The 18,156-nt window shown below is 40.1% G+C and overlaps 1 protein-coding gene across 3 annotated transcripts in view; it reads right to left on the reverse strand.

Annotated features, from left to right (window-relative positions):
• Positions 1-683: 683 nt before the first annotated feature.
• LOC147194006 (glutamate receptor 4) overlaps positions 684-18,156 on the reverse strand; it is a 78,744-nt gene continuing 61,271 nt past the window's right edge. For 2 of the 3 annotated variants that reach the window (XM_086130901.1, XM_086130900.1), the window contains 4 exons: positions 9,555-9,802; positions 6,787-6,901; positions 3,088-3,225; positions 684-1,784 (listed from right to left, as the gene is read on the reverse strand). In XM_086130901.1, coding sequence (XP_085987027.1) covers positions 1,620-1,784; positions 3,088-3,225; positions 6,787-6,901; positions 9,555-9,802 — 666 coding nt within the window. In that variant the 3' untranslated portion in view covers positions 684-1,619. Of the gene's footprint in view, positions 1,785-3,087; positions 3,226-5,716; positions 5,832-6,786; positions 6,902-9,554; positions 9,803-18,156 lie in introns of all 3 variants that reach the window. The other variant, XM_086130902.1, reaches the window with a different exon arrangement.

The raw sequence follows: 18,156 nt of genomic DNA on the forward strand, positions 1-18,156 counted from the left end.
TCAAGTGCCAACAGGCGCTCTTCGTCCAGCACCCTTTTCGCTTACCACCGACAGAAACACGCTCCGCCTGTCTTGGTGTTTGTTCGCGAGGTGAGTGCAGCAGGGTTGCCAGATTGGACTGCATTGACAATGTATGGTAACGCTATGTGCTTTCTGTACAGTAGGTGGCAGTGTGCACAGAAGAGCTGTAACCGCCAACCAACGCCGTAGGAGGAGAAGCAGCAATGGTAGTGATGGCGAGTTGTTTCCACAAACATTTACGAGGAACGTTGATCCGCCAGGATTGTCCCCTTGACTACAATGTGACACTATAAGGTAAGCCATTTTAAACAAAACTTTGGACGTTTTCGGATTTCTAACAGCGGCAGACGACCACCAGCGTGCTCTCCTTGCACTTAACATTTCAATCGATTAATTGGCAAATTGCGGCTTGTAAAGCTCAAGTCAGTGTATCTCACTGTATGATGGAGATACACTGATACATCATGCACTCCATTTACCATTTAATTCAAATTGGAGTTGGTCGTTGTTTTGATGGACAATTTGTATTGTAGTTGCTGGTCACCGAGCATTTAACTCAGTCAGTACTAGCCAATTCTAGACCAAGTCTGAAAAGACGTTTGGGAGTGAATGAGTTAAAATACAAATCGTTTCGTACAGTAACGACAATACACGGCTTAGAATGATTTTTTTTTTTACTGAAAAAAGATTCCCCCCCCCCAAATGTACAATTGAAACCAGAAGACGTCATCAGATTTGAAGATGGGCGCAAGGACAAAAATGCAATGAGATTGAAAACGAAAAACACTGATCACCCCCCCAAGTAAATGTTCCAATACACACTTGAACAAAAGAATCGTAAACCACATTTAAGAGAGTACATGGCGATCTGTTGGCGTTATTGTTTGGACTCTCCACATAAAAACGTGACTAAAAGATCTACGAGGTTAATACGTCACCTTTTTTCCTGTTCATTTTTGGTAGAAAAAATAGATTAAAGAATGGAAAAAAAGTTATATTCCCACCTCACAGTTTATCTTTAAACTCAACACAGTGATGATTTAAGGAGAAGAGGGTGGACATTCATCTTTGAAACTGATCAATTAAAACGAGGCAGCTACCTTTTTGTCATGATTATTATTGCCGTTAGAAAAAAAAACATGGCCACTACACAATCCTTGTACATGGTTTAAAAAGCAAGCACAGTCGTCTTATGTACATCTAACTCAATATACATATTTACTTATGTTCACAGTTTCCTATATTTTTTGTCAAGTTTTGTTTTATATATTTTTTTTATTTGTAGTACGGATACAAATCTGAAATCGGGTGACGTTCCCACCTGTTGATATCAAGAGTCTTTGGAACGTCTCCCTCTTGGGAAAACGATCCAAAAAGCAGTTTTCATTATCATAAATACTGATATTTCCACATGTCCCCCTCCCCACCCCCGATTGCTTCCAGGCCTCATTGGGAGTTCAACAGTGTTGCTGCTTGTTTGAAGCAAAAAAAACCCCAAAACCCTTGGACAGTGTTCCCGGCTGGTCATGAGGGAACCCCCCCGCCTCCCCCCACCACCTGCTCCTGGAAATCTAAGGCACTTGAGAGGTTTTTGGCTTTCACGGGAGCTCCGAGGAGACCAGGGCGAGGCCTGAGCTCTGGCGGATTGGCGGCCCCGTGTGCACGGCCTTGGGGCAGTCCGGCGTCAGCACGCGGCCGTTCTCGCCCACGCTGCCCGTGATGGACAGTCGTGCCTTGTTCCTCATGGCTTCGGTAAACGTCAGCTGTGAAGAAAAAAAACCAAAAAAAGATTTGATAGGTGCAGATTGAAGTTGAAAGAAATAATCTTGAAAAGTAAAAATAAAAATCAGTTATTCTACATTAAAAAAAATGTCATTCTCAAAGTACACTACTCGTGATGTTTAGATATCGACCTTCCATTGCTGAGTTGCTGATAGTGTAGTGGTAAACACACCGGCTTTGTGTGCGAGCCTATAAACGCTTTCAACACTGTCTTAGTTCTGAATAATGGAGGACGGTAATGATCAAAATTAAGCAGTTACGTTTTTTGGGGGGCCATAATCGATATTGACCGACAGGGGGCAGCACACCACCGCGAAAGCGAACTACAAAGACCCACAGTTCTATGAAAAGGCCCCAAGAACAAAGCAATCTGAAATCTCAGCCATGTCGGTTAGAGAAGATGAACACATTTCAATGTAAAACTCCAATCTGCTTTCGGCATGAAATAAACAGTCTTCAGTTTTCAGAAATGAGAGGGTTTCTGGAACATTGGCATGTACGCATCATTGCACAGTTACAGACTGGGGAGGCAAAATTGGGAAGCTGACTTGGCGACAGTGAGGCTAATGAAGACGCCTTTCGGCTGCTCGATGAGGGACACAAAGACACACGCGGGACAAATAAACAGCAATTTGAAGAGTCTAACGTCCAATGAGAAGCACACGTCCAACCAATTTGTCACAATATAAACAAGGTTAAACTCAATGACATAACGAGTCCTTGCCTGTGACTTTGCTTAGGTTCCTATTAAAGTATTTAAAGGAGACAATTTATTCACCCCGCCCCCATTATTTCAAACAGTTCCCAGGCGCACAGACAAGTCAGACAAGAGTAGGGGGGGGGGGCACCACTAGTGCACCCTTGTTTGACTCATGCGCAGAAATGTCTTCCAGTAAAAGAGACATTTGTTCTTGTGCGCCCTCATCAGTCAATTCGTCTGGTAGGATATAATTAATAATATAATAAATGCTGAAACGAGATGCCACAGAAGCACACGGTGGACAAAGCCACTGGTCACCACAGGCACGTAGCGTAGCATAACATAGCTAGCGCAGGGTCAGGTTGTGTACAGGCAGGTGTCACTTACAGTCGCCTTGAAAGGGAGCGAGTGGGGATCAAAAGAGGTGAGAGGGGATGGGGCGTCTTCGACAAGAAAGCAGACTACTCGTTATTTGTGGCGGAGCCGCCGAACGCCTCGCTAAATTGGGCTAAGTCTGGGACGCTGGGCCTTGGGGTGGCGGGGCTCGGGGCGGGACTGTCGGAGGGGTGCAACGGGAGATCCACCTTCATTCTCTTGGCCTCGTTGCGGGACTTGTAGCAGAACTCGATGAGGGCCACCAGCATGGCCAGGCCCAGGCCCCCCACCAGGATGTAGAAGACCCCAGCCACGTTGCTCAGGCTGAGGGCCTGTGACGACTTGTCCTTGTAGTGGGACCGTCAGGTGGGGTGAAGAAGAAGAAGCACAGCTGTTAGCGTAGAAGCAGGGGTGGGCGGTCACGTCATGCAAACACAAACACGCACAGACATGAGAACACTTCAACACGCTAACCTTAACTGCATGTAGCCATGCTAGCAAGAAACATTCACACATCCAGAAATCCAAAGATCTGGCATGTCAATTTCGGGTCCAGAATGTAAAATCCCTGTCACAGTTTGGTTTCAGCCATAAGTGCTACTAATCAACCAAGAGGTAAACAAGTTGACGGAAGCTTGGTAGCTAGCTAATTGTTTTCAGGCCACCGTTTTTAAGTGACGAAACAAACATTATTACTGACATCTGCTTTTAGTGATTTGTTGTCAAAGTTTATACAGACCCCCCCCCCCCCCCCCCCCCGCAATGCAAAGACTTTGCTTACTGTTTTATACGCTAATGTTTTAAGTGTCTAGATGTAACAACTTCTTGCAGACTTAAGTCTTTTTGACATAAATATTTTGTAGGCTACCTTTTCAGTGTTTGATTCACTGCTTATTCCCACCTCTGCAATATTACCAGACTTCGCCCTTCCCTCACCACTGCTATTCTTGTCACATCCCGTCTTGATGACTGCAACGCTCTCCTCTTCGGCCTATCTCAAAAGTCCCTCAATAAAATCCAGCTGGTTCAAAACGCCTCTGCTCGCATCATCACAAAAACATCCCAGCAGCACATCACCCCCGTTCTCCAACAGCTCCACTGGCTCCCCGTTCAACATCGCATCAACTACAAACTGCTCCTATATTAATATATGGCCATCCACAACCTGGCCCCTCCCTACCTGTCCGACCTTCTCCAGTTGCATATCCCCACTCGCTCCCTCAGATCCTCGTCCTCCCTTCGCCTGTCAGTGCCCCCCTGCCCGCCTGAGCACCATGGGAGCCAAAGCCTTCAGTCGCGCTGCTCCAAAGCTTTGGAACAACCTACCTCCGGACCTCCAAAACCTTCTAAAAGTCCCGTCTAAAAACACACCTGTTCAGGATTGCCTACAACACATAGCTCTTCCATTTCCTATGTTTTTATGATGTTATGTCCTGTTTTTAGATAATATCTCGCTTACCAATTTTTACATTGTATTTTCTTATTGTCTGTACAGTGTCCTTGGGTGGCATGAAAGACGCTTTTAAATAAAATGCATTATTAATATGGTTACGCTAATTATTTACATTTCCCCCCCCATAGATTTATAAGAAAAATTCAAAAAGCTACAACAATATTTCCAGTTTACCTTCAAATATCGTGGCCCAGCGTTACACAATCCTATTGTTTACTGTGCGCTGCCGTCACTCAAACAGAGCACATAAATGCATTTGTCTCCAATAGCTCCAGGAGAGCGAGGTCAACGACAACAAATGGAGGAATTACAGACTACAAAAAAAAACCCTAGCCTGGAAAAAGAAGTGCACCCCAAATGTGAGCCCAACTTAAATCCAAGCCTGTTAACGTTGCACGAGTGCGCCCTGCTGCTAACGCTGCGCCATGCTTTGGATGCATCATGCTGCCATGACGTGTTAAGCGCGCCATTGCGAGCATCTTTCCCTCTCATGCATCAACCCCGACACAAAGAACCGCCTGCCATGCTGGCTGAGATTTTGATTTTACTTGCTAGCATGCGTCCAGCGTGCGTGACAAAACTTGTTTTATACTGTATGTACTACTCTTGGTAGCATTTAAACGTAAATATTTTTATGGACCTTATCGTCTCGTTTGACATACCACAAGTTGGTATTATATATTTTCGCGTGATCATTCACCACCCCAAAAGCGAGTTCAATCACTTATTTAAAAGCCAAAGAAATCAAAACAGCTCTAATACTTGACAAGTCAAACTATGGTGACTTTTTCAAAGGCCTTTGAGCCATGCGTGTTGCAAGAGCAAAAACGATTAGCTGACCGAGCTGTTTCATAGGCAGAAAAAAAAAATCTGGATGCATTTCCTTTTGCACTGAAGCATTACATCAATCCAGTTTTGGAAATTTGGATTGAATGTATTTCTGTTTTGTTTTTTTATTCAGCGATGAATCAAAAACGGATTAAACTATGATTACAACAATCGTTTCGTGAGCAGCTCTAAAATTGAAAAAATGTGCGGCTAATCCGTTGGATCGATATCGGAATTGGTATCGGCCGATCCGACTAATGGATGACCCTTGATCGGAACACCCCAATGTAGTGATTGTGTCACATATGTTACACGTCACTCAAGTTTCCATGCATGCCGAGCGGGGGGCAGGGGGAGTGTTTTTAAGCTTCGCACATGCCCCGCCGGTGGCATTCAGTCAGCTGTGCCATGCTTCATATCCATCATGCCCCGTCACGCTTCTCATTTTGAAAGTGCGTCGCGTCGTCGTGAACACAACTACGCCACCGGTGGCCGCTGTGCGAGAGGGTAGACAAAGACAAGACACAAACATGTGGAGGCTCCCCTGCTGGACTGACCTTACTTCCCGAGTCCTTGGGTCCACACTCCCCTTTATCGTACCACCATTTGTTTTTCAGTTTGTCTAAGACGCCCGCTTCGCTCAGTTTCAATACGGCAAGGTTTACCGGCGTTCTTCAAATCAAAGGGTCGGAGGAGGAAGGGGAAATAACATAAATAACATCATAGGACATGTTATTTTATGTTATTCAATCAAAACGTTGGCCCCCCCCACCGCATGTTGAGGGGCACCTCATGACGCTGCCGGGAAGGGGCCCCACTGGTGCTACATGTCTGCTATTGTGGCCAAGTAGGCAGGGGGTCGGGGGGGGGGGGGCTAACAGACATATACGTCTCGTTGTGGGGCCCCGGCCGCATCGCTTATCTGGAACGGGCGTACGCTGCTGGGACCCTTTTGGAATGTGACAACAACAACAAAAAAAAAAAACGATTCGGCACGCTGAGCATTTGTAGGCTTACGTCAGAGGTGGGCAACAGATGGGCCAGGTTAATTTGTAGATGAGGTATTTAAAAAACTGCTAAGTGACGGTAAAATATATTAAAACGATGGTTAAGTCTTAAATTATGAATAGTGAATCTACTTAAAATATGCCTGTGAGTACTGCTCTTTTGTCTGTCCCCACATGTTGCTGCACCATTTGTGTTCATTTGAGCACGGCTCGTATCGCAAGGCACCACTGTACATTTTTCAAGTGCCATTCAGTTGTACTTAATCAACATTTAGTACAATACAATTTTTACCTGGTGTTGTCATTTATAACCATGATGCTAAAAAAACAAAACAAAAAAAACATGCAATACGTTTTAATGAAGCAATTCTATGGGAAATAATAGGTATTAAATTAAAGCTCGGTAGATTTGGCCCAACCCTGACGGTTAGGATGTAAATGCTCTGGCGGGCCAGGAATGACCCAAATGCTTTAGGTCTGCCCCCCCCCAACCCAAATGCTTTAGGTCTGCCCCCCCACCCCCAAAAAATCCAGATGTGGTCCCGACAGATGCGCCCGTTTTCCAGCAACAACACATCACAAGAAAACATGTGAGCGTGTGGCCCACGTGAGCGGCTAACCTTCTCGCCGCCGCCGCCGCTGCCACACTCTCCTTTGTCGTACCACCACTTGTTTTTCAATTTGTCCAAGAGGCCCTGCTCATTGAGCTTTAACACGGCCAGGTTAACAGCGCTTCTTCAGAACCATACAGAGAAATTGGGTGAAAAGGGTGAGTGTGTACTCCCAAGTGGGCAGAGAGAGCGAGAGAGAGAGAAAGAGAGAGAGAGAGAAAAGGGAAGGGAGGAAAAGCAATAGAGAGGAAGACAATGGTGTGCAAATAATTCCGTTTTCGGACCAGAACACAACGGAAAGCCAAATCCCGCTTTTAAAAAAATATTTTAAATTTGCGTAGTCAAAACGGATGCCACGCCAGGAGATTTCTTTTGAAATATGAAGCAAATGGAATACATTCATTCTTGTCCGTTTCAGGTGGCGGCCATTTTGCCAAGCTGCTGTCGACTGAAAATCAGCGATCCCGGCTCACCTTTTTTCTGGGTTTGAGCCGTGATTGGTTGTCATCGAACCTTGAGCAGCGGCTGTGATGTCACGACGGGGCTTCGTGGGGAATCGAGCCACTGGACGCGGCATGTGCCTCTGAGAAAGAAACTACTGCCACCAACAGGACTGGAGGTGAAGAGTAATTGACGCCATGATGGCCATTTTTCACGATTGTGGATTTGGCTTAGTGTGTGCTTTGATCCAGTCAGGCACGGAGCCACAAAACCCGTTGATGAAGTCGAAGCCTTGAACGACAACGCCGTCTGCTCACCGAGTCGCCGTTTTGATTTTGTCACATGGGGACAAGTGACTGGCAGAAGACGATAATCCCTTGAAATAACAAGATGGGAACCTTGGAGAGGGACTACGGTGATCTGTCAGGGACTCTCTTCCCCCCCAAGGCGAGAAAGTGGCTGCGCAAAAAAACAACGCAGCAGCTGCTGCTGCACGCCACGGGAGTACTTTACAACAGTTGGAAGAGGACGCAAACAATTACGCAGCTGACTGCCAATGAATGAGGACTGCGTTGTGGAGTGATTTCCACATCTGTAAATTCCTCGCGGCCTTTGGCAAGGAGGCAGGCGTTGGCGTTGGGAGTCAGGGCTTCGCCTCGGCGTGACACCCCAGAAAAAGTCTCCAAATCACTTTGGGTCAAAGAAATGACCAAACACTAAGTATCCCAAATGTCTGCCATTTGCACGTGCCGATGAATTTAAAGAAGACATATTATGCAGTCGGTTGCAAAACGTATCTTTTCAATCCTTTTGTTGAGTTCAGTCGTATTTAACTTTTAAGTACATTTGCATGAGATCTTTTGACTGTTTTCAATATCTGATTCGGGTTGAAATGATTTATTACAACCTATGTGCAATACAATTTCGTTGAAATATGAAGTCGTTTCCCCCTCCATATTTTAGCAGAGTTAATGTTCGAACGGCACAGTCAAAGAGCTTCAACCCCCCCCCCCCCCCACCCCCGGTAGAGTCCATTGGATACATACCATTCACTTGTATTTAACTTTGCAGTATAAATACCACATTTAATCTTGAACTGTTTATGTTTCAACATTTTTCTTTGGAGCTGATGAATGGATTTCAATGTGGTTCATCATAGTGTTTTTTTTTTTCATGTGGTACTTTGTAAAGTTAAAAAAAAAAACTAATCTTGAGGACTGTTCATTTAATCATCAGCACCTGTGGAGAGTATGATGTATTTTCAGTGCTTGATGTTGTTGTCGAGTTATATATAACTCATGATTGCAAACGGCATGTGTCAACCGGGCCAAGAGTGATTCGAGCCAGTGCTGAACGTCTTTGATCCTTTGTATATTTTGACCACAGAGTGACAGCAATGCAAAGGCTGCACAATATGTCTCTTTCAAAAGCTGTCACCTGCTGAGTGACGCATGCCATGCAAACACACAATTTACCTGAACGGGATCACCTGTGGAGAAAATACCCTTTTTTCCCCCTTATATAGTGGTTGGTGTCGTTTCTTTGTAGCTTTCAGAATGACTTTTTTTATTTTTCAGATGAGGAGTGAGCTCTCACACGGAAGGTAGTCGCGAAAGTGTAGCAGTCTGTGCCGTAGACAATTACAATGCGGCTCGCCCTCTGGTCGAGTCGCAGTTCAGGCAAAGTCGTTGATTCAATTGAAACGGCGACGCCAAAGAGAAAATAGTGTTGACGGAGGTGCGCAACTAGTGGAATTTTTTTTGTTGCAAAAAAAAACAATGTGTCGCCACAAATAAAAAGCTTAAAAATTATCTTTAGTCAGTGCTGCTGTTTTGGTTAGCAAGCCAGTTCAAACGTGCTCAACATTTAACAGTAAAATCTCCGTGTGGGAATCGATCATTTTTCCCCTCCGAGGAGTCATTTGAGAGAACCTGTGACAGATTAATTAGCAATTAGTGTCATAAGAGTTTGGGATTTTTCATTATGGTTAGTATGTTTTATTTTGGAGGGGCAGATTTGTTCGTTTTTATTTTGGAGAAAATGCTTTGTTTGAAGTTGGTTTTAGTATTAAGAATATATATATATTTTTAAGTCGTGTCATTAGTTCTCATTCGCTATTAATAATAAGCTTGGTCGGGACCACTATTGGAGGAAATATGGTAGATAAGATCACAATGAAAAAGCTGCATGCAGCAAACACAGATGTGACATTCACACACGCAAAAGGCCCCGCCCACCCAAACATAAGCAGGAAGTGGTGAAAAAAAGGCGGCACACCAGGGAAGGTGGAATACCATAACAACACGTCGGCCATATTGTTACACTATTCCACCCACCTTAACTGTGAACCCTTGGGCGTGGCTACGCCATAGCCTTTGGAGTCCAGGTTCCCGCCCACTTTCATGGTGTCGCAGGGCTTGCGCTGCTCCGTGTATTCGTTCATGGTGGACTCCAGCAGGAAGGCGTACTTCCCCTTGGACTTGCGCACACGCGCAACACCCTCCGCCGTGGTCTTGGTGAACACAGTGGGCTCGGCCGACTTCATGTAGCCCCACATCTTCTCGTAGACGGCGATCTTAGAGCGCTTTTGGAGATTCAAAGCAGATGGAATTCACGAGCAGGTGGCGGAAACACAGGTGAAACTTGAACTGATTCTCGGATTTGATAAAGTGGGAAACGGAACAGTAAACTAAGTTGTTTACCCCTTAAAAATTCTGCCTTTTTTGTATATACTGTAAGGCGTTTTTAGGCCGAAAAAAACGACAGTATAGTAAGGAGTTTTTAGCTGAAAAAAACGACATGGTATAGTAAGGCGTTTTTAGCTTAAAAAAACGACATAGTATAGTAAGGCGTTTTTAGGCCGAAAAAAACGACATAGTATAGTAAGGCGTTTTTAGGCAGAAAAAACTACATAGTATAGTAAGGCGTTTTTAGCTGAAAAAAACGACATAGTATTGTAAGGCGTTTTTAAGCCGTAAAAAAACGACATAGTATAGTAAGGCGTTTTTAGGCCGAAAAAAAACGACATAGTATAGTAAGGCGTTTTTAGGCCGAAAAAAACGACATAGTATAGTAAGGCGTTTTTAAGCCGAAAAAACGACATAGTATAGTAAGGCGTTTTTAGCTTTAAAAAACGACATAGTATCATAAGGCGTTTTTAGCTTTAAAAAACGACATAGTATCATAAGGCGTTTTTAGCCCGAAAAAAACGACATAGTATAGTAAGGCGTTTTTAAGCCGTAAAAAAACGACATAGTATAGTAAGGCGTTTTTAGGCCGAAAAAAAAACGACATAGTATAGTAAGGCGTTTTTAGGCCGAAAAAAACGACATAGTATAGTAAGGCGTTTTTAAGCCGAAAAAAACGACATAGTATAGTAAGGCGTTTTTAGCTGAAAAAAACGACATAGTATAGTAAGGCATTTTTACCCAGAAAAAAAACGACATAGTATAGTAAGGCGTTTTTAGCTGAAAAAATCGACATAGTATAGTAAGGCGTTTTTAAGCCGAAAAAAACCACATAGTATAGTAAGGTGTTTTTAAGCCGAAAAAAACCACATAGTATAGTAAGGCGTTTTTAGCTTTAAAAAACGACATAGTATCATAAGGCGTTTTTAGGCCGAAAAAAACGACATAGTATAGTAAGGCGTTTTTAGCCCGAAAAAAACGACATAGTATAGTAAGGCGTTTTTAAGCCGAAAAAAAAACGACACAGTATAGTAAGGCGTTTTTAGCCCGAAAAAAACGACATAGTATAGTAAGGCGTTTTTAAGCCGAAAAAACGACATAGTATAGTAAGGCGTTTTTAGCTTTAAAAAACGACATAGTATCATAAGGCGTTTTTAGCTTTAAAAAACGACATAGTATCATAAGGCGTTTTTAGCTTTAAAAAACGACATAGTATCATAAGGCGTTTTTAGCCCGAAAAAAACGACATAGTATAGTAAGGCGTTTTTAAGCCGAAAAAAAACGACATAGTATAATAAGGCGTTTTTAGCTTAAAAAAAACGACATAGTATAGTAAGGTGTTTTTAGGCCGAAAAAAATGACATAGTATAGTAAGGCGTTTTCAGGCCGAAAAAAACGACATAGTATAGTAAGGCGTTTTTAGCTTAAAAAAAACGACATAATATAGTAAGGCGTTTTTAGCCCGAAAAAAACGACATAGTATAGTAAGGCGTTTTAAAGCCGAAAAAAACGACATAGTATAGTAAGGCGTTTTTAGGCCGAAGAAAACGACATAGTATAGTAAGGCGTTTTTAAGCCGAAAAAAACGACATAGTATAGTAAGGCGTTTTTAAGCCGAAAAAAACGACATAGTATAGTAAGGCGTTTTTAAGCCGAAGAAAACGACATAGTATAGTAAGGCGTTTTTAAGCCGAAAAAAACGACATAGTATAGTAAGGCGTTTTTAGCTTAAATAAACGACATAGTATAGTAAGGCGTTTTTAAGCCGAAAAAAACCCCGACACAGTATAGTAAGGCGTTTTTAGCCCGAAAAAAACGACATAGTATAGTAAGGCGTTTTTAGCTGAAAAAAACGACATAGTATAGTAAGGCGTTTTTAAGCCGAAAAAAACGACATAGTATAGTAAGGCGTTTTTAGGCCGAAAAAAATGACATAGTATAGTAAGGCGTTTTTAAGCCGAAAAAAACGACATAGTATAGTAAGGCGTTTTTAGCTTAAAAAAAACGACATAGTATAGTAAGGTGTTTTTAGGCCGAAAAAAATGACAGTATAGTAAGGCGTTTTTAAGCCGAAAAAAAACGACATAGTATAGTAAGGCGTTTTTAGGCAGAAAAAACTACATAGTATAGTAAGGCGTTTTTAGCTGAAAAAAACGACATAGTATAGTAAGGCGTTTTTAAGCCGAAAAAAACGACATAGTATTGTAAGGCGTTTTTAAGCCGTAAAAAAACGACATAGTATAGTAAGGCGTTTTTAGGCCAAAAAAAACGACATAGTATAGTAAGGCGTTTTTAGGCCGAAAAAAACGACATAGTATAGTAAGGCGTTTTTAAGCCGAAAAAAACGACATAGTATAGTAAGGCGTTTTTAGCCCGAAAAAAACGACATAGTATAGTAAGGCGTTTTTAGCTGAAAAAAACGACATAGTATAGCAAGGCGTTTTTAAGCCGAAAAAAACGACATAGTATAGTAAGGCGTTTTTAAGCCGAAAAAAACGACATAGTATAGTAAGCCGTTTTTAAGCCGAAAAAAACGACATAGTATAGTAAGGCGTTTTTAAGCCGAAAAAAACGACATAGTATAGTAAGGCGTTTTTAAGCCGAAAAAAACGACATAGTATAGTAAGGCGTTTTTAAGCCGAAAAAAACGACATAGTATAGTAAGCCGTTTTTAAGCCGAAAAAAACGACATAGTATAGTAAGGCGTTTTTAAGCCGAAAAAAACGACATAGTATAGTAAGGCGTTTTTAGCCCGAAAAAAACGACATAGTATAGTAAGGCGTTTTTAAGCCGAAAAAAAACGACATAGTATAGTAAGGCGTTTTTAGCTTAAAAAAAACGACATAGTATAGTAAGGCGTTTTTAAGCCGAAGAAAACGACATAGTATAGTAAGGCGTTTTTAGCTTAAATAAACGACATAGTATAGTAAGGCGTTTTTAAGCCGAAAAAAAACCCGACACAGTATAGTAAGGCGTTTTTAGCCCGAAAAAAACGACATAGTATAGTAAGGCGTTTTTAGCTGAAAAAAACGACATAGTATAGTAAGGCGTTTTTAAGCCGAAAAAAACGACATAGTATAGTAAGGCGTTTTTAGGCCGAAAAAAATGACATAGTATAGTAAGGCGTTTTTAAGCCGAAAAAAACGACATAGTATAGTAAGGCGTTTTTAGCTTAAAAAAAACGACATAGTATAGTAAGGTGTTTTTAGGCCGAAAAAAATGACATAGTATAGTAAGGCGTTTTTAAGCCGAAAAAAAAACGACACAGTATAGTAAGGCGTTTTTAGCCTGAAAAAAACGACATAGTATAGTAAGGCGTTTTAAGCTGAAAAAAAACGACATAGTATCATAAGGCGTTTTTAGCTTTAAAAAACGACATAGTATCATAAGGCGTTTTTAGCCCGAAAAAAACGACATAGTATAGTAAGGCGTTTTTAAGCCGAAAAAAAACGACATAGTATAGTAAGGCGTTTTTAGCTTAAAAAAAACGACATAGTATAGTAAGGTGTTTTTAGGCCGAAAAAAATGACATAGTATAGTAAGGCGTTTTCAGGCCGAAAAAAACGACATAGTATAGTAAGGCGTTTTTAGCTTAAAAAAAACGACATAATATAGTAAGGCGTTTTTAGCCCGAAAAAAACGACATAGTATAGTAAGGCGTTTTAAAGCCGAAAAAAACGACATAGTATAGTAAGGCGTTTTTAGGCCGAAGAAAACGACATAGTATAGTAAGGCGTTTTTAAGCCGAAAAAAACGACATAGTATAGTAAGGCGTTTTTAAGCCGAAAAAAACGACATAGTATAGTAAGGCGTTTTTAAGCCGAAGAAAACGACATAGTATAGTAAGGCGTTTTTAAGCCGAAAAAAACGACATAGTATAGTAAGGCGTTTTTAGCTTAAATAAACGACATAGTATAGTAAGGCGTTTTTAAGCCGAAAAAAACCCCGACACAGTATAGTAAGGCGTTTTTAGCTGAAAAAAACGACATAGTATAGTAAGGCGTTTTTAAGCCGAAAAAAACGACATAGTATAGTAAGGCGTTTTTAGGCCGAAAAAAATGACATAGTATAGTAAGGCGTTTTTAAGCCGAAAAAAACGACATAGTATAGTAAGGCGTTTTTAGCTTAAAAAAAACGACATAGTATAGTAAGGTGTTTTTAGGCCGAAAAAAATGACATAGTATAGTAAGGCGTTTTTAAGCCGAAAAAAAACGACATAGTATAGTAAGGCGTTTTTAGGCAGAAAAAACTACATAGTATAGTAAGGCGTTTTTAGCTGAAAAAAACGACATAGTATAGTAAGGCGTTTTTAAGCCGAAAAAAACGACATAGTATTGTAAGGCGTTTTTAAGCCGTAAAAAAACGACATAGTATAGTAAGGCGTTTTTAGGCCGAAAAAAACGACATAGTATAGTAAGGCGTTTTTAGGCCGAAAAAAACGACATAGTATAGTAAGGCGTTTTTAAGCCGAAAAAAACGACATAGTATAGTAAGGCGTTTTTAGCCCGAAAAAAACGACATAGTATAGTAAGGCGTTTTTAGCTGAAAAAAACGACATAGTATAGCAAGGCGTTTTTAAGCCGAAAAAAACGACATAGTATAGTAAGGCGTTTTTAAGCCGAAAAAAACGACATAGTATAGTAAGCCGTTTTTAAGCCGAAAAAAAACGACATAGTATAGTAAGGCGTTTTTAGGCCGAAAAAAATGACATAGTATAGTAAGGCGTTTTTAAGCCGAAAAAAACGACATAGTATAGTAAGGCGTTTTTAAGCCGAAAAAAACGACATAGTATAGTAAGCCGTTTTTAAGCCGAAAAAAAACGACATAGTATAGTAAGGCGTTTTTAGCTTAAAAAAAACGACACAGTATAGTAAGGTGTTTTTAGGCCGAAAAAAATGACATAGTATAGTAAGGCGTTTTCAGGCCGAAAAAAACGACATAGTATAGTAAGGCGTTTTTAGCTTAAAAAAAACGACATAATATAGTAAGGCGTTTTTAGCCCGAAAAAAACGACATAGTATAGTAAGGCGTTTTAAAGCCGAAAAAAACGACATAGTATAGTAAGGCGTTTTTAGGCCGAAGAAAACGACATAGTATAGTAAGGCGTTTTTAAGCCGAAAAAAACGACATAGTATAGTAAGGCGTTTTTAAGCCGAAAAAAACGACATAGTATAGTAAGGCGTTTTTAAGCCGAAGAAAACGACATAGTATAGTAAGGCGTTTTTAAGCCGAAAAAAACGACATAGTATAGTAAGGCGTTTTTAGCTTAAATAAACGACATAGTATAGTAAGGCGTTTTTAAGCCGAAAAAAAACCCGACACAGTATAGTAAGGCGTTTTTAGCCCGAAAAAAACGACATAGTATAGTAAGGCGTTTTTAGCTGAAAAAAACGACATAGTATAGTAAGGCGTTTTTAAGCCGAAAAAAACGACATAGTATAGTAAGGCGTTTTTAGGCCGAAAAAAATGACATAGTATAGTAAGGCGTTTTTAAGCCGAAAAAAACGACATAGTATAGTAAGGCGTTTTTAGCTTAAAAAAAACGACATAGTATAGTAAGGTGTTTTTAGGCCGAAAAAAATGACATAGTATAGTAAGGCGTTTTTAAGCCGAAAAAAAACCCGACACAGTATAGTAAGAAGTTTTTAAGCCGAAAAAAACGACATAATATAGTAAGGCGTTTTTAGCCCGAAAAAAAACGACATAGTATAGTAAGGCGTTTTTAAGCCGAAAAAAACGACATAGTATAGTAAGGCGTTTTTAGCTTAAATAAACGACATAGTATAGTAAGGCATTTTTAAGCCGAAAAAAACGACATAGTATAGTAAGGCGTTTTTAGCTGAAAAAAACGACATAGTATAGTAAGGCGTTTTTAAGCCGAAAAAAACGGCATAGTATAGTAAGGCGTTTTTAGGCCGAAAAAAACGACATAGTATATAGTAAGGCGTTTTTAGCTGAAAAAAAACGACATAGTATAGTAAGGCGTTTTTAGCTTAAAAAAACGACATAGTATAGTAAGGTGTTTTTAGGCCGAAAAAAATGACATAGTATATAGTAAGGCGTTTTTAGCTTAAAAAAACGACATAGTAAAGTAAGGCGTTTTTAGGCGGAAAAAAACGACATAGTATAGTAAGGCGTTTTTAAGCCGAAAAAAACAACATAGTATAGTAAGGCGTTTTTAGCTGAAAAAACAACATAGTATAGTAAGGCGTTTTTAAGCCGAAAAAAACGACATAGTATAGTAAGGCGTTTTTAGCTTAAAAAAACGACATAGTATAGTAAGGCGTTTTTAAGCCGAAAAAAACTACATAGAATAGTAAGGCGTTTTTAGGCCGAAAAAAACGACATAGTATAGTAAGGTGTTTTTAGGGCGAAAAAAACGACATAGTATAGTAAGGCGTTTTTAGCTGAAAAAAAAGACACAGTATAGTAAGGTGTTTTTAAGCCGAAAAAAACGACATAGTATAGTAAGGCGTTTTTAGCCCGAAAAAAACGACATAGTATAGTAAGGCGTTTTTAAGCCGAAAAAAACGACATCGTATAGTAAGGCGTTTTTAGCTGAAAAAAAACGACATAGTATAGTAAGGCGTTTTTAGGCCGAAAAAAACGACATAGTATAGTAAGGCTTTTTTAGCCTGAAAAAACCCACATAGTATAGTAAGGCGTTTTTAACTCTATATTTAACTCTACTCTCAACGCCTTACTATACATGGTGGTTTTTTTCGTCAAAAAACATCTTACTATATATACATGGTCGTTCTTTTTGGGCTAAAAACATCTTCCTATACACGGTCGTTTTTTTTCGTCAAAAAACATCTTACTATATATGCATGGTCATTTTTTTTCGGGCTTAAAACACCTTATTATACATGGTCGGTTTTTTCGTCAAAAAACGTCTTACTATACATGGTCGTTTTTTTCACCAAAAAACGCCTTACTATCCATGGTCGTTTTTTTCGGGCTAAAACGCCTGACTATACATGGTCGTTTTTTTCGGCTAAAAACACCTTACTATACATGGTCGGTTTTTTCGTCAAAAAACACCTTACTATACATGGTCGTTTTTTTCGGCGAAAAACGCCTTCCTATACATGGTCGTTTTTTTCGGGCTAAAAACGCCTTACTATATACATGGTCGTTTTTTTTCGGCCTAAAAACGCCTTACTATACTATGTCGGGTTTTTTTCAGCTAAAAACGCCTTACTATACTATGTCGCTTTTTTCGGCTTAAAAACGCCTTACTATACTATGTCGTTTTTTTCGGGCTAAAAACGCCTTACTATACTATGTCGTTTTTTTCGGCCTAAAACGCCTTACTATATACTATGTCATTTTTTTCGGCTTAAAAACGCCTTACTATACTATGTCGTTTTTTTCGGGCTAAAAACGCCTTACTATACTATGTCGTTTTTTTCGGCCTAAAACGCCTTACTATATACTATGTCATTTTTTTTGGCTTACAAACGCCTTACTATACTATGTCGTTTTTTTCGGCCTGAAAACGCCTTACTATACTGTCGTTTTTTTAAGCTAAAAACGCCTTACTACACTATGTCGTTTTTTTCGGCTTAAAAACGCCTTACTATACTATGTCGTTTTTTTTTTTTTTTTAGCTAAAAACGCCTTACTATACATGGTCGTTTTTTTGGGCTAAAAACGCCTTACTATACTGTCGTTTTTTTGGAAAAAAAACGCCTAACTATACATGGTCGTTTTTTTCGGGCTAAAAACGCCTTACTATACTATGTCGTTTTTTTTGGTCAAAAACGCCTTACTATACATGGTCGTTATTTTCGTCAAAAAACTTCTTACAAAAGATGGTCGTTTTTTTCGGGCTAAAAACGCCTGACTATACATGGTCGTTTTTTTCGGCTAAAAACACCTTACTATACATGGTCGGTTTTTTCAAAAAACGCCTTACTATACATGGTCGTTTTTTTCGGCGAAAAACGCCTTCCTATACATGGTCGTTTTTTTCGGGCTAAAAATGCCTTACTATACATGGTGGTTTTTTTCGGGCTAAAAACGCTTTACTATACATGGTCGTATTTTTTGTCAAAAAACGCCTTACTATACTATGTCGTTTTTTTCGGGCTAAAAACGCCTTACTATATACATGGTCGTTCTTTTCGCCAAAAAACGCCTTACTATATACATGGTCGTTTTTTTCGTCAAAAAACGTTTTACTATAGATGGTCATTTTTTTCGTCAAAAAACGTCTTACTATACATGGTCGTTTTTTTCGTCAAAA

Source organism: Hippocampus guttulatus, chromosome 15 (genome assembly GCF_054856545.1).
Source record: "Hippocampus guttulatus isolate MCC_2025c chromosome 15, RoL_Hgut_1.0, whole genome shotgun sequence".
NCBI classification, from domain to species: domain Eukaryota; kingdom Metazoa; phylum Chordata; class Actinopteri; order Syngnathiformes; family Syngnathidae; genus Hippocampus; species Hippocampus guttulatus.